The 23,994-nt window shown below is 49.0% G+C and overlaps 1 protein-coding gene across 4 annotated transcripts in view; it reads left to right on the plus strand.

Moving 5' to 3' along the window:
- ABCC1 (ATP binding cassette subfamily C member 1) overlaps nucleotides 1-23,994 on the plus strand; it is a 155,659-nt gene that overhangs the window by 48,419 nt on the left and 83,246 nt on the right. For all 4 annotated transcript variants that reach the window (XM_018040732.1, XM_018040734.1, XM_018040733.1 and 1 more), the window contains exons 2-6: nucleotides 330-506; nucleotides 5,443-5,568; nucleotides 8,206-8,343; nucleotides 9,503-9,628; nucleotides 22,517-22,578. In XM_018040732.1, coding sequence (XP_017896221.1) covers nucleotides 330-506; nucleotides 5,443-5,568; nucleotides 8,206-8,343; nucleotides 9,503-9,628; nucleotides 22,517-22,578 — 629 coding nt within the window. The remainder of the gene's footprint in view (nucleotides 1-329; nucleotides 507-5,442; nucleotides 5,569-8,205; nucleotides 8,344-9,502; nucleotides 9,629-22,516; nucleotides 22,579-23,994) is intronic.

Here is a 23,994-nt window from a genome sequence, read left to right on the forward strand (position 1 = left end):
ATGATCTATGTGATTAAAGGATGACTCGATTTACAGGAGAATACCCTCTGGGATTCCTTTAAGTGGCAGTCTCCATCTTTTGTACAATAATGGAACCTGCCCATTGTTGTCTCAGGAACTTATCTGTGAGGTAAGGTGAGACATAACCTTCATTTATCATTCTTTGTTTGAAGTCTTTCTGGCTACTGATCTTTCCAGGTTGCCTGTTCTGCCTGGGAGGGCATTATAGTTCTTAAACCCCACAGCAGGTAGCTCTGAACTCCGTGCAGGCCCCTGGTCCACACTCTTGGGGGCGTCCTGTTTACCTGTGCCTGTGTTTGTGTCCACAGGAGTGGAATGTCACGTGGAACACCAGCAACCCCGACTTCACCAAGTGCTTTCAGAACACCGTCCTCGTGTGGGTGCCTTGCTCTTACCTCTGGGTCTGCTTCCCCTTCTACTTCCTCTATCTCTCCCACCATGACCGGGGCTACATTCAGATGACGCATCTCAACAAAGCCAAGACTGTGAGTCTCGTGGGATTTTACTGTGATGTGTGTATTGGGGGGTGGAGTGTGTGCTGGGGCAGGGGAGACTGCTTGTGAAAACTGACATGTTCCTTCTGCTTAATTGACCCTGAGCTGCCTTTTACTAGGACACAGAATAATAACGTGGTGAATAAAGCCTGGGGCTCTGAATTCAGATGTGGGTTCAGGTGTTGGCATTGCCACTTATTAGCTATATGACCTTGAGCAAATTTGTTTCTTCCTTCCAGTTTTATTGAGATATAATTGACAACACTGTATTAAGTATACAGCACAATGATTTGACTTATATAGATCATGGAATGATTATCGCAGTAAATTTAATGAACATGCACCATCTCATATAGATACAAAATTAAAGAAATGGGAAGAAATTTTTTTTTTCCTTGAGCAAATTTCTTAACTTCCCTGAGCCTCAGTTTCCCCATGATTACAGTGGCGGTGATAGAATCTATCTCACAAGATCATATGGAGGTCTTCTTCCCTGACTCAAGGAGGTCTTTTTAATTAAAAAAAAAATTTTTTTTTATATTGAAATAGTTTCAAACTGCAGAAAAGTTACAAGGATGATATTACGTACTCCCTCAGCCCTGAATACCCATTATTTATAGTCACCGATTTTTAACATTTGCCACGTTTAACATTTTAACATCTTCTTACCCTCTTTTGCTCTCTCCATATACACACAGTATTTATTTTTTTCTGAATTATTTGAGAAAAGCTAGCATCCACCATGCCTCTTTGCCCCTTCTTCAGTGTATCTTTTCTCGAAGCAAGGATATTCTGTTATGTAACAACAGCACAATTAAATGTAGGAAATTCAACATGGATGCAATACTTTAAAAGAAAAAATAAAAACCACTCTGTATATTCCCCTTTTGTCGCTTGTCCCAATTCTGTCCTTTCTGGCATCCCCTCCTCCTCCCCCTCAATTCAGGGTCATGCATTGCTCTTGGCCACACTGTTTCTTTATTTTTCTGTTATTTTGGAAGACCTTTTCACCGTTTTTTTTTTTTTTTTTTAATGATGCTGGCCTATTTGGGGAACATGGGCGAGTTAGTTTAGAGTCAGTTCCTCAACTTGGGCTCTTGGGACCATGTTTTCTCACGGTTTGATTCAGTAATGCCTGTCTGGCTGGAGAACTACAAAAGGGCCACGGGGTCCTTCTCTGGGTTATATCTAAGGCCACGTGGTGTCCATCTGCCCCTCATTGATGGGCGTAATTCTGGTCATCTGGTCAGCGAGTCTGTTTCTCCACTATACAGGTGCTGGTATGCCCCTTGTAAGAATGAGCTTTCTGGGGGAGACACGTGTAGGGCATGTATGTATCATGTATATGTGTGTGTGTATGTGTGTGTGTGCATTCCACTTTCTCCTCTTACCATGTGTCTCGGTCTTTTATTAAAGCCCCATTTCCTGAGATTGATTTCCATAAGCCCTTGGCAAATAGGTAACCCTGAATGATTTTACCGAAGCTGTCCCCTTGCCTGTGATACCATTGCTCAGACCACATTCCAAGCCCATCTCACCATAGTGTCTGCTCCCCTGTCTTCAGCTGGATCTGGTGTCTTCCTCTTAGACCTCTAGCAGCACTTTGTACTTTTCATGGAGAGCAACATTTCCCTTTAACATGTAAATCAGAGGACTTCCCTGGTGGTCCAGTGGCTAAGACTCCATGCTCCCAGGGCAGGGGGCCCTGAGCTCAATCCCTTGGGGGAACTAGATCCCGCATGCCATAACTAAGGCCAGGCACAGCCAAAGAAATAAAAATATATTTTTAAAAACTGTAAGATTTTGTCTGTGCCTTGCTGAAAAACACTCTAGTAACTTCTCATCGTAGGGAGTAAAACCTGGACGCCCGCTCAGTGGCCCAGCTTGATCTGGCTCCAGGCTCCTCTTAAGCCACCTCCTGTCACGCCCATGGCTCAGGCTGCAGCAGGCATGAACCTGCTGAACACATTTCTGCCTCAGGACCTTTGCACTTGCTATATCCTCCGCCCGAATTGTTCTCTCTCTCAAGTAGTCACTGTTGGCTCTTCAGCAGATGTCACCTGATGGGCGAGGCCTTCTCTGACCACCCTATCTTATCTGTTTTATTTCTTCTTCCTGATGGCTCAGACGGTAAAGAATCTGCCTGCAAGGCAGGGGACCTAGGTTCCATCCCTGGATTGGAAAGATCCCCCGGAGAAAGGCGTGGCTACCCACTCCAGTATTCTTGTTTGGAGAATTCCATATACAGAGGGACCTGGGGGTGCGCGGCCACAGTCCATGGTTTCATAGAGAGTCAGGCGCCACTGAGCGGCTAACACTCCCACTTTTCACGCACTCATTCCTATCTAGCGTTCAGTTCAGTCGCTCAGTCGTGTCCGACTCTTTGCAACTCCATGAATTGCAGCACGCCAGGCCTCCCTGTCCATCACCAACTTCTGAAGTTCACTCAGACTCACGTCCATCGAGTCACTGATGCCATCCAGCCATCTCATCCTCTGTCGTCCCCTTCTCCTCCTGCCCCCAATCCCTCCCAGCATCAGAGTCTTTTCCAATGAGTCAACTCTTCGCATGAGGTGGCCAAAGTACTGGAGTTTCAGCTTTAGCATCATTCCTTCCAAAGAAATCCCAGGCAGGGCTGATCTCCTTCAGAATGGACTGGTTGGATCTCCTTGCAGTCCAAGGGACTCGCAAGAGTCTTCTCCAACACCACAGTTGAAAAGCATCAATTCTTCTGCACTCAGCCTTCTTCACAGTCCAACTTTCACATCCATACATGACCATAGGAAAACGCATAGTCTTGACTAGACGAACCTTAGTTGGCAAAGTAATGTCTCTGCTTTTGAATAGACTATCTAGGTTGGTCATAACTTTTCTTCCAAGGAGTAAGCATCTTTTAATTTCATGGCTGCAATCACCATCTGCAGTGATTTTGGAGCCCCCAAAAATGAAGTCTGACACTATCTCCACTGTTTCCCCATCTATTTGCCATGAAGTGATGGGACCGGATGCCATGATCTTTGTTTTCTGAATGTTGAGCTTTAAGCCAACTTTTTCACTCTCCACTTTCACTTTCATCAAGAGGCTTTTGAGTTCCTCTTTATTTTCTGCCATAAGGGTGGTGTCATCTGCATATCTGAGGTTATTGATATTTCTCCCGGCAATCTTGATTCCAGCTTGTGTTTCTTCCAGTCTAGCGTTTCTCATGATGTACTCTGCATAGAAGTTCAATAAGCAGGGTGACAATATACAGCTTTGATGCACTCCTTTTCCTGTTTGGAATGAGTCTGTTGTTCCATGTCCAGTTCTAACTGTTGCTTCCTGACCTGCATACAGATTTCTCAAGAGGCAGTTCAGGTGGTCTGGTATTCCCATCTCTCTCAGAATTTTCCACAGTTTATTGTGATCCACACAGTCAAAGGCTTTGGCATAGTCAATAAAGCAGAAATAGATGTTTTTCTGGAACTCTCTTGCTTTTTCCAAGGTCCAGTGGATGTTGGCAATTTGATCTCTGGTCCCTCTGCCTTTTCTAAAACCAGCTTGAACATGAGGAAGTTCACGGTTCATGTATTGCTGAAGCCTGTCTTGGAGAATTTTGAGCATTGCTTTACTGGCATGTGAGATGAGTGCAGTTGTGCTGTAGTTTGAGCATTCTTTGGCATTGCATTTCTTTGGGATTGGAATGAAAACTGCCCTTTTCCAGTCCTGTGGCCACTGCTGAGTTTTCCACATTTGCTGGCATATTGAGTGTAGCACTTTCACAGCATCATCTTTCAGGATTTGAAATAGCTCAACTGGAATTCCATCACCTCCACTAGCTTTGTTTGTAGTGATGCTTTCTAAGGCCCACTTGACCTCACATTCCAGGATGTCTGGCTCTAGGTGAGTGATCACACCATTGTCATTATCTTGGTCATTAAGATCTTTTTTGTACAGTTCTTCTGTGTATTCTTGCCACCTCTTCTTAATATCTTCTGCTTCTGTTAGGTCCATACCATTTCTGTCCTTTATCAAGCCCATCGTTGCATGAAATGTTCCCTTGGTATCTCGAATTTTCTTGAAGAGATCTCTAGTCTTTCCCATTCTATTGTTTTCCTCTATTTCTTTGCATTGATCACTGAGGAAGGCTTTCTTATCTTTCCTTGCTATTCTTGGGAACTCTGCATTCAGATGCTTATATCTTTCCTTTTCTCCTTTGTTTTTCGCCTCTCTTTTCACAGCTATTTGTAAGGGCTCCCCAGACAGCCATTTTGCTTTTTTGCATTTCTTTTCCATGGGGATGGTCTTGATCCCTGTCTCCTGTATAATGTCATGAACCTCATTCCATAGTTCATCACCACTCTACCTATCAGATCTAGGCCCTTAAATCTACTTCTCACTTCCACTGTATAATCATAAGGGATTTGATTTAGGTCATACCTGAATGGCGTTATACTGTGTATTTCTAGCGTTACACTGTGTATTTTTCGGTTTGTCTCTTGCCTTTTCCATCCACTGGAATCACAGCTCCGTGAAAGCAGTGACTTCTGTCTGTTTTATTCATCATTCTATCCTTCACGTCTGTGGCCCATAGTAGGCCCCCAGTAAATTTTGGTTGGCTTAATATTGTTGGATGAATGGCCATCGTGTGAGGGCCCCCATGTAGGCCATGGATGTCGATAAGTCGGAGACTGGAGTCTTCAGGTGCTGGGGAGAATAGTGACAGAGTCATGGCAGGGGTGCAGAGGAGACACAGACCGCATGGGCGGCATGGACACTGGCTCACCCTGCCTGGGACTGGGCTGGATCCCAGAGGATGTGTGCTGTGTCTGAAGACCACAGGTGACGGTTTAGGGGGTAGCCGGTTCCTCCGAGGCTGAGCTTCTTGCAGGGGCGCTGGGAGCAGTTCCAGGGCTGTCCACTGTAAGACGTGAATGCATTTCTCTTCCAGGCCTTGGGATTTTTGCTATGGATTGTCTGCTGGGCAGACCTCTTCTACTCTTTCTGGGAAAGAAGTATGGGCAAGCTCCTGGCCCCAGTGTTCCTGGTCAGCCCGACCCTCTTGGGCATCACCATGGTAAGTATTGGCTGCCATTTGGAAATGAGAAGATCTTACAGTAGAACTATGGCTGTCTTGGGTGAATTTGGTTTGGTCTTGTTGGGAGGAGGGAGGAAAGGATGATGGAACTAAGGCGTAAAGAATGAGCGGGATGTTAAAGCTGAAGGGGCTAGAGATAGGGAGGATCCAGTGGGGAGACCAGCACGTGCAAATGTCCTGGGGTCAGAGCCGGGGAGATGGAGAGTTGGCCTGTGTGGCTGGGGCAGAGGCAGCGAGGAGGGGCACAGGGGACCTGGAAGGGCAGGGGCCTGACTCTGAAGGACCTTGAGCTTCAGGGTGAGCGGGTTTTGTCTTGTTTTTCAGTCCCAGAGTTGGGTTCCAAACCTTTTCTGTGCCACACACCCCTTTCTTCTTTGCCAGTCTGGTCTCAGAATAATGTTCTTAAAATCATAAAACACATAGGCTTGTGGAGGAAACCAGTCATACACACATATGTATATGTGTGAAGATCTTATTGAGGTCCGTTTATGTTTTTACTTGAGGTTTATTTTGCATAGGGTAAAATTCACTTTTTTCCTTGAGCAGTTGATGCGTTTTGATAAACCGATACTGTCAGGTAAGCACCATGCACACAATAGAGATTCATGGCAACACAACAATTCATAGCCCCCGAAAGCTCCCTCTTACTGCCCCTGCCCTCCCCTACTCCCCCACTCCCACTGTGTTTTCTGCCCCTGTGACTTTGCCTTTTCCAGAAAATCATGTGCCTGGAACCATGCAAACTGGAGCAGTTGGAGTCTGACTTCTCAGCCTCTGCTGTTCCAAAGACCTTTATTTTATTTTATTTTTTTCCACAGTTGCTCAGTGTGCTTGATTGTATGGACTGGATGGATTCTTCAGTTGCAGGACATTTGGGCTGGGAAACCAGTTATCTTTAATCACAGTTTGCAAAAGAGTAAACAGCAAAAACATATGGGCTTCTTTATTAGTGCATCTCAAATCAGGGTCCACCAGCGGGTGTGATACCTCCTTAATTTCCAGACAGCAGCGCAGCGTCCATGGTAGTTGGAGGAGAGGCCTTTCGCTTTTTGTTTTCGGGTATGACTTCTAGTGGTGACAGAGCCCCGGGCACTGCTGATGCCATTGCGCTTTGTTGCTTTCAGTTGTCATTGGTGGTGCTGATGAGGGAAAGCGAAGCTATGATTGTTTCTCGTCCTAGTTCATGGACCCCCTGGCTTCTATCCAGAGCCTCATGGACCCTGGGTTAAAACCCCTCACCCGAAAGGGAAAGGTGTGGCATGGCAGGCTGTGCTTATTTAAGAGCTGAGTGTGGTGAGAATGGGTTGTGAGCAGGAGTGGAAGCTGGGAGGCCAGTAGGGGCCCAGGAGCACCTGGGCCAGGGGGATGGAGGCTGAGACCAGAGTGATCGGTGGGTGAACTGAGGGTGGCCTTGGTGGCAGAGCCAGGTGCATTGCTGATGGCGAGATGCAGAGAGGGAGGGAGACGAGAGGACCGGGGAGGACAGGTGAGGACAGACATCCAGGTTTCTGGCAGCTAGGGGCTGAGGGGCAGTGCCCTGGGTGCCCATAGCTCCTTGGGAATCGGGTTCATGACTGTGACCAGCATTGGGGTCTGCCTTCAGAGGGCTGTCTGCGGAAGGGCGGGGGCATCTCCTTCTTTCAAGGAAAAGTGGTTTCATTGTTCTTTCTGCTTGATCACTGCTGCTGCTGCTAAGTCTCTTCAGTTATGTCTGACTCTGTGCGACCCCATAGACGGCAGCCAACCAGGCTCCCCCGTCCCTGGGATTCTCCAGGCAAGAACACTGGAGTGGATCACTGAGTCAGGTGTAAAACGGAAGTCCTAGCTCAAGAGTACCAGGAAATGAATACCCCCCACCACTGTCATTCTAATAAAGTTCCCTGAAGACAACTATGCATCTGTCTGTAGCAGGTTAAGTAAGTTTCCTGATCTGCAAACAGGGCTGAAAACAGGTTGCACTGAGTCAGTGCAGGTGAGTGCGTCCTAGGAGGCAGAGGAAAGAGAGGCTCAGTAAAGGAGAGCGGTTACCACTGCTGCCCGAGGCAGACGAGCCCACTGCATCAGGCTGGACTTCCTTCTCTAAATCGGGGTGGCACGCAGCCTGTTTTTGTAAATAAAGTTTTATTGGCAGGTGACCATATCCACTCTTCCCTGTCTCATATGAGGCTGGTTTCATGCTACAGTGCAGATTGGAGTGGTTGTGAAAGAAACTCCATGGTCCACAAATCCTAAGATATTTACTCTCTGGTCCTTTAAGGAATCTGCCGATTTCTGTGATAAACTGAGCTCCCCGCCCGTGCCACCCCCCACCTACCCCCGCCCCCAACTTTTCCATCCCATCCTGGATCTTGTTAAATTCTCATGGCTTTTGAGATGAATACTGTTGTCACCTCCGTTTTGCAGATGAGGCAGCAGAGGCTCAGAGAGGTTTGGTGACATGCCCAAGGTCACCCAGCAAGGCGAGAGCAGAGCTGGGACTGAAGCCAGGCCATTCTGCTACCACTGTCCTGGGGGCAGCCCTCCTCCGGGCCCTGTATCTGCCAGGCCCCAGACTGGGGAGGCCGTGGGGACCCGACCTTCTCCTGACAGCTCTTGTTGCATGCTTCTCTCTTCCAGCTGCTTGCTACCTTTTTAATTCAGATCGAGAGAAGGAGGGGAGTCCAGTCCTCAGGGATCATGCTCACTTTCTGGCTTATAGCCCTACTGTGTGCCCTTGCCATCCTGAGATCCAAAATCATGACTGCCTTAAAAGAGGTAAGTGTGACCTCGTTCCATGTCTTCCTTTGGCAGCGCCCGGGAGATGCCTGTTCCTTCTGACTCGTGTGGAAACCATGCATTTCCTTGGGAACCAGAGAATGGCTACCACGTGGGTCTGGCTTCTTCCCTGGGAATTTCCCTCCCCCTGATGCAACCTTTGTTCTAGAAGCTTCTTTCCTCCAAGCCCCATTTGTCTGTGTCTCTGTCAGGGGCAGGAGCAGCAGGCAGAGGCAGGCGTACCATGCTTTGAGCCTCTGTCAGTGGTGACAGCCGAGCAGGCCGGCTCTCCATGTGTTTTGTCTGGAATGCAGCCGCGTGGGGAGTGGTGTTTGCAGGGCGACTGCCCCTGGGGGGCCCGGGACTGGTTCCTACGTTGCGTTGGTGCCACTCCAGCTGGGAAGTGGCCCTTGTTGCTGCTCCTAGGAGTTGTGAAGAGCGGGTCATTTCAGACTGTCCTGCTGTTCCCTGCCACCTTCGGGCTAATCGGAAGCTGGCATTAGGCAAAGTGAGCAGGAGTGACCAAACGTTTATTGAGCACCTGCGGTGTACATTTCAGGCGGTCTTTAATAGTGACGGCAGCTGCCATTTGCTGAGTTCGTGTTTTCAGAGTGCTAGGCCAGGGACTGAGTCTTTTTTGTGAATAATCTTACTGCCATCTCACAGTCACCCTGGCAGGGTGTCTCAGCCTCAGCAGGGATTGGTGTTTGGGGCCCGAGTCTTCCTTTTGTTTTGGGGGAGGGCTGTCCTGTGCTTTGCAGGATGTTTAGGGGCCATGCCAGTAGCCCTCCCACCCCCGACCAGAAATGTCTCCAGAAACTCCAGATGTTCACTGGAAGGCAAAGTCGCCCGTCCTGTGGAGAACCCCTGATCTGTTTGTAGGTGGGGAAACTGAGGCACAGAGAGGTTAGTAAGCTGATCAAGCCCCATGGCCATGGCCAATGTGAGCTGAGCCAGGCCTTGAAGGTAGGCTTGATCCACTCCCAAGCCTGGGGCTTCTCCCCATGTCAGCTGCCCTGACCAGGCAGGGTGGACCACACCATGATGTAAACACCTGTCTTCTGTTATCTTGAAGGGGAGATAACCTGGAAGATAACCCGGCCGCTGCAGCTGCTTCTAGAAAGTGACCTGTCCTCCTCCTCCTCCCCCTCCTGTGCAGGATGCCCAAGCTGATGTCTTTCGCGACGCCACCTTCTACATTTACTTCAGCCTCGTGCTGATCCAGCTCGTGTTGTCCTGCTTCTCCGACCGCTCGCCCCTGTTCTCCGAAACCATCAACGACCCCGTAAGTGTGATCGCAGATGAGCACAGAGGCACGCATGTGTGCATGTGGGTGTGTGCAGAAGACACAGTGTAGCTCACATTGATATGAGCCAGTACCGTCCATCTGGGAACTCATCCTGTCTTCCCGAAACACTGGGCCATAGGTATCGTCTTCCTCCCTGCTTTACCAATGGAAAAACCGAGCCGCAGACGTGGCTGGAGGGTACTTAAGGAGGCTGTCCCATTCATAGTTGTAAACAGCTGTGTCTTCCAGCCCATTTGGTGGGCGTAGTGGTTTTAGACAGTACGAATGAACGTTTAAATATCAGGAAATTCCACAGGCCTTCTTAACTGTCCAGGTTTTCTAGAAAAGTGTTCTGGCGGCATCAGTGTCGTCACTCCACATGTGAGCGGTCGGCCGGCGCTGAGGCACGTGGCCCTGGTTTCCTACCGCAGTCCTCACTGCTCCCAGGCGTGTTAGACAGTCTTGCTCCTCTCACCTGCGTATGTGCCTGGCCCCTGGAGGATTTGAGTTGAGACCCTTGGTCTCCTGCATCGGTTTGAGGAAAATCCTGCTTGTGCAGAAGTGTATCAGTGGGCAGGGTAGGGGTGGCTGCTCTTCTGCTGGTAGGAGGAAAGGGAACATGGCTGTTTTTCACCCTGGTCCTTCTCCTTTCTTCCTCCCCACTTCCCTCCATCCTATTTTCCTTCCTCCTCCCCCGCACTCCCTTCCTCTATCCAGGCTGAGTGCCAGGCTCTGATCTGGGCACAGGGCTGTAGCAGTGAATAAAGCAGAATTCTGGCCACTTGGAGCTCATGTTTTCATGGGCAGGGGTGCAAACAGTAACCCAGGACCCAAGTATATATATCCTACCAGTTAGGTGGTGGTTAAAGCTGTGAAGAAAAACGCAAAGAAAGGAAAGGGGAGATGATGGTTGGGGGTTGTGTGTGGTTTTGATAAAAGCAATCAGGGAAGCCTACCTCACCCCATCCCCCCAGGAAACCTCACTGGAGCAGAGACCTGAAGGAGTGAGGGAGCCAGGCAGGCAGGTGCCCAGGGGGAGAGGTTTCAGGCAGAAGGGTGGCCAGTGCGAAGGCCCTGGGGCAGGGCTGCCGTGAATGTCACCATCACAGCAGGAAAGGTCAGAGCGGCTGGAGCCACAAGAGGCAGGAGGAGGCTGGGGATGGCCTCTGAGAGGTGGGACAGTCACTTCTGGGCCAGATGAGCTGTTTGGATTTTGTTCCAAGAGGGATGGGGAGCCTTTGGAGCAATCATCTGATGCTTTGTTCGTGGTTAGTCAGCTGCTAATGGGTGAAATTGCAGTAGGAGCAGTTTTTGGCTGTGGTTCTGTGGGGTTTGTCCTGGACCTCAGCAAAAGGCTGTGGCTGCTTTTATGGGGTGATGAAAGGACCTGGGGGGGGGCATCAGCTCAGAGGAAGCAGTGATGCTCCAGCATGAGCTTTAGAAACTGGGGAGCATGTCCCATCCTAGGAGAGGCCCTGTTCTGCCATCTCCCTGCTCTAGGAGGAGCTGGATTGGAGAAATTAGCAAAGTGTGTGTGTGTGTGCATTCATGTGTGTGTTTATGCACATAGGTGTGTATGTGTGATGTGTGTACATGTACAGGTATGCATGTGGATGTGTGTGAATGTGGGCATTTGTGTGTTTTTGTGGGTTTGTGTGTGTGTGTTGTGTACGTATAAAGTTCACAAGGGCAGCAGCCATGCGTGGGCACCAGAGGATCCAGCCCCTCCCTGGCACAGAGGAGGGGCTCAGATGTCTCCGGCTCTCACGTCTGCTGTTGATCGGTGTTGGTGTGCATGAGTGTGGGTAGATATCAGGCTCTTCTGTGGAGCTGGGGATCACAAGGAACAAGCCACAGCCCCCTGAAGGGCTGCAGGCCCTGGGGTGCTCGGGGGGTAAACTGAGCCCGTGGGAGGCAGACAGGCCCACTTGTGGATCTTCCAATTCTTCAGGCTCGCTATGGACTGTTGCTGATGCTTTATGGGGAATTACTGTTTTCTGGTCCCCTCTGGGATCCAGATAAAATTCCCTTCCCTTCTCTCCTGGGTGTGTGCGCTCTGGGGTGACTCACAGAGCTGATTTCCTCCTCCCATTGAACTTCCTGCAGTTCCAGGGTGTGGGGCCTGGCCTGCCACCCTGGGGACTTAGAGCCTCAGTCTGATGATGGAGGCAGTGTGGTAACAGGAGGAGAGACTCATTTTGGAGGCAGGCAGACCCTGGGCTTAATTTCACCTGTGTCCGTTTATCCCTTGAGTAGATATTTCTTAGGTACCGGTTGTATATGGTGCTTGGTTCTGGGACACAGCAGTGTGTGAAAAGATGTCGTCAGTGCCCTGCTGGGCCTATTTGTTAGCCTAACACACCCACCCTGAATTTAGTGGCGCAGGATTGCAACAGCCCTTCATTAGGAGGTTTCACAGGCCTGGGCATTGGCTGGGCTCAGCTGTGTGGTTCTCACCGAGGGTCTCTTATGCAGTTGTGGTTGGAGAGCAGCTGGAAGGCTTCCAGGCTCACAGGTCGTGTGGTTAGCGCTGGCCCCTGGCTGAAGGCCCCACGTGGTCTCCTCCCAGCTGCCTGGGCTTCCTCACAGCCTGGCAGCTGGTCTGTAAGAGTGTGTATTCTGAGAGTGAACTCTAGACCTGGGAGTGGCCACGTCTCATTGTAGGACCAGTATGTGAGATGGCAGGTGATGCCTGGCTGTCTTTGAAAAATACTGTCTACCTCTCGCCCCCAAGGAAGCTTACCATCCTATTAGGCAGATCAGCCGACCACAATTGAGATGAAGACTGAGGATCAAGTTATGTGACTTTTGGATTGGACTTTGAGCGAGTCACTCCTCCTTTCAGGACCTTAGCGTCCCATCCTTGAAAACAGGTTGAGGCTCAGTTTGATGCCAGCTGCCCCCCCCGCCACCCCCCACCCCGATCCACCCCCACCCCAGAGCCGAGGCCTGTGACCTGGGAGGAGGACGTGTCAGGTGACACCTCTGCTGCCCCCTTGTCACTCTCCAGGCTGGCATCATGGTGGAACTGGGAAGGTGGTACCGGTCCAGCCCCGGTCCCTGTCCCGTTCTCCGAGCAGCCATCACAAGTCGCCTGTCCTCAGCGAGAGTGGTCAGCCAAGCCCAGGGTCAGGTGGGGCTGGTGGTGCCGTCCTGCTCTCCCTGCTGAGTCACCGAGCGCCGTCCTCCCCAGCTGGCCCTGTGCCCGATGTGTGACTCAGAGCCGTGTCCTGGCCCTGCTTCCCGGCGGGGCTGTTCCCCTCCACGTGCAGGCCTAGGGCCCAGGCCTTGGGGGCTTTCTGGGGCTCCTGCCTGTCCCCAGCATCGGATCCTTTGATCTTCTGGCCCTGAGGCTACCGCTTAGGGCGTGGGGTCAGGGTTGCCATCAGCAGTTGGGGGCATCAGGAGCAAATGTGGCAGGTTGTGGACCGCCTCCATTCCCCCACCCCACCCCGCCGCCGCCACTTCTCACAGTGGGGGTCCTCGGACCGGCAGCATCAGCAGCACCCCCAGATGCACATTTGAAATGCAGTCTCAGGCCTGCTGAGTCCCGCTGAGTCGGGGTCTCATTTTCACAAGATCCCCGGCTGGTTCATGGTGGAAAAGCACCAGGTTAGCACATTCTTAAAAATTACTCAGCTCATTTGGTGGAAGAGGTATTTTTAGTCCTGTTTCATAAATATGGAATATTTTACACGGAGCGTTTCAAACCTGCAGAAAAGTTGGAAGACGCAGTGAGTACTTGCCATCTACCTGCCAGCTAGATTGCTAAAAGTTAACATTTTGCTAAACTTGTTTTTATCACGTATCTGTCTAGCCAGCCAGCCGGCTAAGATTTTTGGTATTTAGAACTGACCTTGAAATAACATCAGTGTCCTTCATCCGCACACTTAACCATGCGAATCATTAGCCAGAACTCAGTATCTCTTTATGGTTCTATTTTGGGTTTTTTTTTTTTTTTTTCTTCCTTCAAGTAAATCTACATAGTGACATTCCTGAATCTTAAGTTACCCATTTGATGAGTTCTGACAAATGATAACTCAAACTCCTGGAGCCCCAGGAAGTCCCCTCCTGTTCCTTCATGCCAACCCTACCCCTTGCAGCCCAGAGGCCACTGCTGGGCGTAGACTGTTAATGAGAGCATGGAAAACTCCATTTGTAATTCCTTTTTCTACCGTTTAGTACTTCATTGTGCCAGGGGCTCTGCTGGGCTCTGAGTACCTAGAAATGAACAGACCTTGACCACCCCAAAGGAGAGATGGAGGAGGAGGCAGAGGGCCAATAAGCCAGCGCTGTGGGATGGACAGAGGGTTCCCAGGCAGGGAAGTGCTGGGGGCTCTGGAGGAGCAAGGAGCCAGTGGTCCTGAAGTCAGCCTGGGGCCCCAGAGCCGGCATCCAGACGAGGGGATGCCTCTGGCCAGTAGGTTGAAGGCTGGAGGATGGATGGGAAGGTTCTCCTGCTGGTGGAAGCAGCATGTCCACAGGCCCAGCGGTGTGATGGAATCTGTGGGTGTTTGGGAACTGCATGGCCTTGTGCCTGGCCAAGTTAGGGGAGCCAGGGAGCTGAGCATGAAAGATCAAGGGTAGAATTGAGTGTCACCATATGGACTTGGAATTATAATCCGCGGGAAAGTTTCTCAGCTGGAGGCGAGTGACACACTCAGGTTGGAAGATCCCTCTTCTTTTGGACGATCCCTCTGGCTGAAAGGAGGGTGCAGGAGGCTGGTGGCACCTAGGAAACCATTACCGGAGCCCAGGCAGATTGAGAGGAACGCTGGCCCGAAGAGTGACCCTGTTCAAAAGCCGCGGAAGGAAGACGGACAAGTTCCTGGGGAAAGCACACATGGTGTGTGTGTGCCACAGTAGAAGAAACTGTGGTCCTGAGCCTGGAGGAGATTTGCGTAGCTGAGAAGCAGCAGAATGAACCAAGAACACCAGTGTTACACACTATCACCGGATTTCTTACTGTCAGACATTTGGGTGGTTCTAATCAATAATAATAATAGCAACCTTGGGTTAATAAAATAAACTTATTTAATCCTCACTGTAACCCAGCATGGAGGTGGAACTATGAGTCTCCCCCCATTTTACAGATGGGAATGCTGAGGTTCAGGGTGGTGTAGTGTCACCTAAGTTCATAGGGCTGGATCGGGGGGTGAGCCCTTCACACCTGAGCAGGCATCAGCATCACCTGGAGGGCTTGTTACAACTCAGATCATTGCTGGGTCCCCCCTGCCCCCCAGAGCTTCTGAGTCAGTCGGTCTGGGTGGAGCCCAAGGCTTTCTGTTTCTGACAAACCCCCAGGCCCACAGATGCTGGTGATGAGGTGGGGTCTGAGAACCTCTGGTCCAAGCCACACTGCTGCCATGCATCTCTTACTGCTGGGCATTTAGGCATGCCGAGTTGGAGTCCTCGGCAGAAAACTGAACTAAAAAGCAGAATCAAAACCAGAAAGGGTGGGGGGGGGTGCCCCCATAGAGTTTCTGATGGAAATAGCTGAGGGCTGAGGGCCCCAGACAGGGTCCTTCGAGCGGCCCCTGCGAGGTCATGGGGGACCAGTTCCCAGAGCCAGCGCCTGGGGCTGTTGTACCAAATTAGTTTAAACCTCCCGTGCCAGGTAAAGATGCCAAAGAACAGCTCCCTCTGTATGAACAGCTTACTCCTTCCTCTTCATCCATCTTCAGCTGGGGCCTGAGTTAATCTCGTTTTCACTGAACGGGGGATTGGTCATTAATAAGCTTCCTTCCTCCTGGGACAGGAGTTCCTCCGTTTCAGTCTCAGAGGCCCAGAAGCCCCGAGCCAACATCCTTGCCTTCTCCACTTTGTGGATTAGACCAGAAAAGCTTTGCTTTGTTTCAGCTGAATGAAGTGCTGCTTGGATCCTTGGCCAGCAGCCCTCCTTTTTTTTTTTTTCTTCTTTAACGATCAGTTCTTGATTACTTCAGACCTCTGATTATGTTATCACGTAAGGCCTCTCACTCGTGTCAGATAGGGACTTCCAGAAACCGGCTCCCAAATTACGTATTTCTTGTCTGGTGATGGGACTCGGTGTCTGCCCAGTGTGATCTGAAAGTCTATGTCTGGATCCAGGGGGAGGGAGCAGGGCTGGGGAGAGGAATTTGGGGAGACTCCTGGATGCTGCAGCTTAGAAACTGCAATGCTCATGTTGCTGACCCAGCCTCAGCTGCATCTGGGCTCGGGGGAAGGTGGGGTTGGCTCTCCCAGGGTAGGATTTGTACTAGCCAGAGTGAGCAGGAATCTCTGCCCCTGGGCCATCACGCCTTGTGGTCTCAGGTAGGACTCCATCTGGGCACAGTTGGGTATAAAGGGGTTGAATTCATCTCCACTTATGCAGCCTTCTCCCTTCCCCCACCCCCAGTTTTATTGAGGAATATTTGACTGACATCCCTGATTTAGCTTAAGGTGTGCAACATTGATGGTTTCGTATACGTATATTGTGAAATGATTACTATAGTAGGTTTAGTTACCATCTGTTGTCTAATACAGATAGAATAAAAGGAAAAGAAGAAAGCAGGGATTTTTGGGGGCTGATCTACACCAACCAGGATCCTTGCGTGGCTTACAGAATCTTAGTTCCCCAACCAGAGGTTGAACCCAGGCCCTCAGTGAAATCATATTGGACCTCCAGGGGATTCCCCGCAAAAGCAGCTTTCCTGGTGGCTCAGATGGTAAAGAATCTGCTTGCAATGCAGGAGACCCAGGTTCATTCCCTGGGTTGGGAAGATCCCCTGGAGGAGGAAATGGCAACCCACTCCAGTATTCTTGCCTGGAGAATCCCATGGACAGAGGAGCCTGGCGGGCTACAGTCTATGGGGTTGCAAAGAATCAAACACGACTGAGTGACTAACACTAAACTTATAAATGTTGAGACCAAGACTGAATGCTTCCACCTCTCCTTCCTCATCCTCTCCTCCCAATTTTATCATATGTTAAATTATATCAGTAACTAGTGTTTTCAGCATTATAGCAATTGTAAATATTTTTCGCTTGCAGAACCGACTGGAGTCCTATGTCTACGTGTCCTTTTTTAAACCGGAAGTATAATTGACCCACAACACTGTCAGTTCTAGACACACATCATAGTGATTCACTGTTACTATATGTTTACAAAACTTTCGTTATAAGTCTGCTGCTGCTGCTAAGTCGCTTCAGTCGTGTCTGACTCTGTGCGACCCCGCAGACGGCCTCCTACCAGGCTCCTCTGTCCCTGGGATTCTCCAGGCAAGAACACTGGAGTGGGTTGCCATTTCCTTCTCCAATGCATGAAAATAAAAAGTGAAAGTGAAGTCGCTCAGTCGTGTCTGACTCTTAGCGACCTCATGGACTGCAGCCTACCAGGCTCTTCCGTCCATGGGATTTTCCAGGCGAGAGTACTGGAGTGGGGTACCATTACCTTCTCCGCATTATAAGTCTAGGTTGCTTCATTCTTTTTTTTTTCTTAAACCTTATTTTAATACCCTCCTCACCCCTCAAATTGGGACAGACCAGAACAGTCTGGGCTGGGTTTAATTTTAAATTAATACACTTTTTTTTTTGTCATTGTTTAAATCAACAGTGTGGCAGTAAAGGGTTATCCTTGGAAAAAGTGAAACCCACGTTAACAAAAGACATCATATTAAAGATTTTAAAATTAAAAAAATAAAACACTAAAAAAAAAAAAAAAAGACATCATGGAAGAACTCCACTTAGTGATTCACTGGCTACTTACAAGTCTCCTTGCTGTTCTCTGAAACTCTGCATTCAGTTGGGTATATCTTCCCCTTTCTCCTTTGCCTTTCACTTCTCTCCTTTTCTCGGCTATTCGTAAGGGCTCCTCAGACAACCACTTTGCCTTCTTGTGTTTCTTTTTCTTGGGGATGGTTTTGGTCACCACCTCCTGCACAGTATCACCAACCTCTGTTCACAGTTCTTCATGCACTGTGTCTACCAGGTCTAGTCCCTTGAATCTGTTCGTCAGCTCCACTATATAATCATAAGGAATTTGATTTAGGTGATATCTGAATGGCCTAGTGGATTTCTGTACTTTCTTCAATTTGAGCCTGAATATTGCAATAAGATCTGTACAGTCAAAGCTGTGGTTTTTCCAGTAGTCATGTATGGATGTGATAGTTGGACCATAAAGAAGGCTGAGCGCTAAAAAATTGATGCCTTTTAAATGTGGTGCTGGAGAAGACTATTGAGAGTCCCTTGGATAGCGAGGAGATTAAACCACTCTATCCTAAAGGAAATCAGTCCTGAATATTCATGGGAAGGACTGATGCTGAAGCTCCAGTACTTTGGCCACCTGCTGTGAAGAACCGACTCATTGGAAAAGACCCTGATACTGGGAAAAATTGAGGGCAAAAGGAGAAGGGGGTGACAGAGGATGAGATGGTTGTATGGCATCATGGACTCAATAAACATGCATCTGAGCAAACTCTGAGAGAGAGTGAAGGACCAGGAAACCTGGCGTGCAGCAGTTCATGGGGATGCAAAGAGTTGGACTTGACTTAGCGACTGAATGGTAACAACAGCTTACAAGTCGGACTTATCCATGCAGTGGAAAGAGGCTTTGCCCAGACTCACTCAAGCCCAGTTAGTTCCAACCAGGCCCTGGAACTAAAAAGAGCAAGAAGAAAGGGCATCGCTTCTTTAGAATGAGGGCAGAAAAAGAAGCTCGCCAAATAAGATGCTACAGCTTTCCTCCTAAGGACTTGGGGGAAAGGAGGCAGGAACTTAGAGGGAAGGCTTGGAGATGCAGCATTCCATCCTGCGCTGTTTCATTCCTGATCCACATCCAGGCTTGCCTGATTTCAAAGGAACGGCAGGATTCATGAGGCCCCTGGCCGTATAAGTCTGACACGCTGGCAGTTTGCACTGGGGTCTCTTTGCAGGTTAGAAAAAGGCACCTGGGGAGCTCCCTGGCAGTTCAGTACTTATGACTCTGTGCTCCCACTGCAGAGAGCGTGGGTTCCATCTCTGGTTGAGAAACTAAGATCCTACGTGCCGTGTGGTACAGCCAAAAAGAAAAAAAAATTTTTTTTTAATTAGGAAAAGGTGTCTGGCCCCCCTGGATGGGTGAATTTGAGAAAGGCCCTGCGTCCTTCCTGCTAATGCAGTCCCCCCTCCCTCATGCCCCCCTGGCCCCCAGGTCCAGGCACTGGCTGAACTTCAGCCCCCACTTGCCCCCTTGGCTGGGCATCTTTGTGCAGGGCTGACCCTGTGTTGATGGCCAAGACTGAAAGACGCTGCATTTGAGCTCCAGTTCCTCTCCTTAAGAATCTCCATCTTTAATGTCATGAGGTCTGATGTAAGCAGGGGTTAGCCAACTTTTTCTGTAAAGAGGCAGATGTTAGATAGTTGTAGACTACACGGTCTTTGTCACAAGTACTCAGTTCAGCTGTAGCTCAGAAGCAGATATGAACAGTACGGAAATAAATGGGCATCACCATGTCCAAATAAAACTGTTTTGTAAGCGGCCGGACTGTGGGCCTGAGTTTGCCAATCTTGACATGAAACATCTGCTTGGTACGTCAGGGTCTGCAGGAAACGGACTTGTTACTGGGGTTACCATTAGTATTAATGTTAATACTGCTAATGTCATCGCTTGAGCTTTTTGCTCTGCGCCAGGAACTGTCCTGAGTACTTCGCAGGCTTTATTTCATTTAATCTCACCATCACCAAGTAACATGGCCCAGGCCCCTCAGTCAGTAAGTGGCAGGGCTGGGATTCAAACCTCCTTCCAATCACCTTGCTCCATGTTGCTTCACCTCTGGGCGCCTCCTACCCTGGTACCCGCCCTCTCCCTCCCCGCCCAGGCCCCTTGTTTCGTTGTTGTTCTCTACATAGCTCTGACCATTTATCTTTGTGTATTTATTTGCATCTTGGTTTACTTACTGTCCTGGAGGCGGTACAGAGCGAGGACCTCACAGGCTGGTCTTGGATATAATGATATTTAGCCATCTGGCATATAAGCAGGTCCGCCCTCAGTATTTGCCTAAGAAATAAATGAGTCACTGTCCCAAGCGTCTCCTTCTCTCTCTGCCAGCATTTTACAGGGGCAGGAACTAGGCGATATTTGAAGTGCATTTGTGACTCTTTGATAACCTGCCCACTTCCCAGGGGAAAAAAAAAAAAAAAGCCTGCAAAGCAAATACCACCACCTCCTCCAGGAATAATGCTGCGGCCTCGGGTTGGAAAAATTGTAGCTTCCACGCTGTCCCAAGGACCTCATTCCTCCTGAGAGTCTGCTAGGGGAGGCTGAGCAGTGTGTCTCACCTGACTCCCATTTCCCAGGTGTGAAAACTGAGACTCTGGGGTGAGAGGACTTGCCCAGGGCCATGCAGGTAGAAAGTGCAGGGTTGGGGGATTCAAACTCAGGACCATGTGGCTTTTGGTTGGTTCGGAATGTAGGTCTGTGGGCCAGCTGCATCTGATGAAAGCTACCCTGATGGCCAGGGTCCCACCCCCAGAGAGAGTGATGTAGTTATTCAGGGCACCTGTGCTTATGATGCTCCCCAGGTGATTCTGGGACAGGTAGGACTAGTGAAGCCCGGTGGTTCTCGGCTCAGGCTTCATATTTGACTCACTGGGGAAGATTTTCATGATAGAAACTTTCAGCTTTGTACAGCAGTGGACAGCATAGTATAATGAGTGCCATGGACTGTTCTATTTATTTATTTTAAATTTTTGCCTGCCATGGAGTATTTACCCTGCATCACATGTAAACATTTCATTAGGTATCTGCAACAGATAAGGAATTAAAAAATTTTTTAAACATTTTATTTTGAAATAATTTGACCCACAAAAAGTTACAAAAATGGTGTTGTTCTTGTATACCCTTCTCCAGCTTTCCACAATAATATCTGAGAGATGAGGATTTTAAGTAATACAACAATGGTACCATTACATGGCCTGACAACTTACTGATTGCTTAATATCACCAAGTATTCCAGAAATGCACTGTGGTTGCAGAGCGGTGCAGCCCCTTAAGTGGTATTGTTCCTTCTCCACCTGATAGCTGAACCATTTTATGCAAAGACACGTCCCCTCATCTCTTTGGTCAGCCCGTGTTGTCATAGACAAATGCTTGTTTCTTTCCGTCTGTTTTCAAAACAGTGACTTGGTTCTCTAGTACCATCATCACTGACACCAAGAGGTTTTCCTTCTCTTCCAGTATCAAGGTGGACTTGTGTATTTGAAATGTGATGTGTCTCAGTCCTTTTGCCTTACTGTCTGTATTGCAGCTCAAATTGTTCCTTTCTGGGCTCGTGAGAGCCGCTTCTGGTTGCATCTGAGGTCTTTTACCTACCCTTGTCTTGTTGGGTGTGACAAGATATTCTGGGCTTATCTTGTACATTTCCTGCCCAGCCACTTGGCCAAGGAGACTGGGAACTGAAAACAAAAACAATAATTCAAGTACCTGGACCCACCCCAGACCAGCTAAATGTGAATCTCTGGGGAGCGGGGCAGATACAGTGTGTTTTCTGAGTGCCCCCGGCCGGGGTGGACAACCGCTTGGGTAGAATGTGTTTCCTCATCCATCTTTCAGTTTCTTTCTCTTTTAGGAGCTTTAAAATATCTTTATTGAATTTGTTACACTATCATTTCTGTTTTATGTTTTGATATTTTGGGCCACTAAGCATGTGACATCTTTGCTCCCCTAGAGGGATGGAACCCACACATTAAAAGGCAAACTTTTAACCACTGGACCTCCAGGGACATCCCTCTTCAGCATCTTATCTCTGCAAAATTCTGGGATGGAGAGTGACGTCCTCGGCTAGTGATCTCGTTGTTAGGCTGGTGACCCCACCTTCGCCAATGCTCGTGTCCCCAGATTTAGACGTGAATGTATCAGCCCTCGTGTGCAATCCCAAAGGCTCTGTCTGATGGCCTTGGCTGTGTGGCCCTGAACTGGAGCTCATCTCTGTGGCTCTGGGAAAGAGGTTCTTTGAAAGCCTGCTTAGAATCTGTTGATAACTTCCTGTTGCCCTTGGGATGGAGACCAAAATCCCATACATGGCCTCCATTGTAGCCTGAGCACAGCTGCCAGTGTAGACTGCTCAGGCCCCCTCCTGTTGGCTGGAGCCCACTGCGCTCCCCTCTGCCTCGGGGCCTCTGCACACATCAGTCGCTCTGCTGGGACCACCTCCCGTCTCCCCCTTCACTTAGTCATCCTCTCCTCGCTTTCCAGACCCCAGCTTGCATGCCTTCCCTGACCTCCGCCAACTGGATCAGCCCATGAGGTCCCAGTCATGCTAACCTGCCTCCGGGATATAATCCTTGCTACAGTTGTGGTTTTGAGTTTGTTCACGTGATTGATTAATGTTTCTCTCTGACTATTTGGGACTCATGTTCTGTCTCCACCGTTTCCAGCTCTGGCACCCTGGGCATGGCTTTTCATCTCTCTGCCCCTCAGTGTCCCTAACTACAGAATGGAGATGATGCCTTTATCTAGTTCCTAGTGTGATTATGAAGATTAAAGGAGGTCATTTTCATAAAAACATTTAAAACAGAACTGTTACTAGCTAGCAGAGTGTTAGTTGACCTGGATTAGGGTTATGTCTGTTAGTTCGGATTTGTGTATAGTAGGTGCTCAGAAAATACTTGTAGAATGAGTGAGTGAGTGAATAAAAGAAAGAGGAGTAGAGGTCATACCAGGTTCTGTGAAGATACGAGATAATGCTAGTACTTTGTCTGTGCCTGCCACTTTGTAGATGCTCAGTAAATATTTGTGGAATAAATGAATGAACTAATAAATGAATGAACCATTGGCCCACTGGGAGGACCAGGGAAGCTGGCTGCTCCCTGCCTGGAGCTGGCATAGACGAGAAGTTTAACCTGTCATTTCCCCTGGGTTCTGCACCCTGTGCTCTCTCTCCATAGAATCCTTGCCCGGAATCCAGTGCCTCCTTCCTTTCCAGGATCACCTTCTGGTGGATCACAGGGTAAGTCCTGGCCCCCAAACCTCGGGCGGGTGCTGGGCCACCAGTGTGCAGCTCTCCCTCCCTCGTGCTTTCCGGCAGGGCTGTGTCCTGAGTATGTGTGCCCTGGGCATGGGTCTTGGAGACACCGACCCTGAGCCCGCAGTCATGTGATACATGTATAAATAGCTCGGCCTGGGCAAGAAGCTGCACACTCCTGGCTCAGCTTCAGATTTGGCTGGTTTTGTTTTGCACTGGGTGTAATTATTATCATTATTCCCCTCCCCCCTGAGATAAATAATGATCGCACCCCCCCACCCCGCCCCCCGAAATAAATAACACAGGGAAAGGGGGTGCGAGGAGCGTGTCTGGACCGGTAGCAGCAGAGGCGCCGCCACCCGCAGCTCAGCACACTGCCTGCTCGGCCTCCTCTGGTTTGCATGCTGCTTTCTGCACATTGTCAATGTCTTACTAGGGGTTATTTGAATCCCTCCCCCCCCCCCCCAAGCATTGTTTCCTTGTCTTTATGAACTTTTTACACTTCGTAATTTAGTATTTTTCTGAACTGATTTTCAGTTGCTGTTACAGAAGAGCTCTGGGACAGTTGATGGCGTTTGGGCATGGCCCACAGGTCACGCCAGCCAAGCTCATGTTTCTGATTTTGGTCGCTGTCCTCTGGTGATATCAGAGTGTGTCCTTTCTCTTAGGGGGGTATACACTGATATTTAGGGGTGAAGGTGTGGAGGGTCTGCAGCCTCCTCTGAAATGGTTCAGAAAAAAGATAGAGGCATGCTTCATTGTGCTTCCCAGCTACCGGGTTTCCCAGATTGAAGGTTAGTGGCCACTCTGTGTCAAATGAGTCTGTTGGCACCCTTTTCCCATCAGCTTTCACTCGCTTTGTGTCTCTGTGTCACATTTTGGTAATTCTCACAATCTTTCAGACATTTTCATTATTATTATATTTATTATGGTACTCCTTGCTATTATTAATAGGATTTGCTGAAGGCTCAGATGATGCTTAACTTGGCATTTTTTAGCAATACAGAATTTTTAAGTTAAGCTCTGTATGTTACTTTTTAGACATAACGCTAGCGTAAATATAACTGTAGTATGGGAAACCAAAAAAATTCTTGTGACTCGATTTGTTGTGGTATTCTCTTTATCGTGGTGGTCTGAAACGCACCTATGGTATCTCTGAGGTCTGCCTTGTATGTGTTCGCACACTTGTGAAATGTGAACAGTCGTGAGCTTGGTGAAGGGTCGACAGGAATTCTTTGTACAATTCCTATGGTTTTTCTGTGAATTTGAAATCTTTCGAAATAACAAGTTAAAATACTGAGTTTCCTTTTTATAATGAAAGTGTTCAAAGCAGAAAGACTACGCTAATAAACCTTAAACTCATCACCTAATATAATGATGGTTAATGCTCTGAGATATTAG

This window comes from Capra hircus, chromosome 25 (genome assembly GCF_001704415.2).
Source record: "Capra hircus breed San Clemente chromosome 25, ASM170441v1, whole genome shotgun sequence".
Classification (NCBI taxonomy): Eukaryota; Metazoa; Chordata; class Mammalia; order Artiodactyla; family Bovidae; genus Capra; species Capra hircus.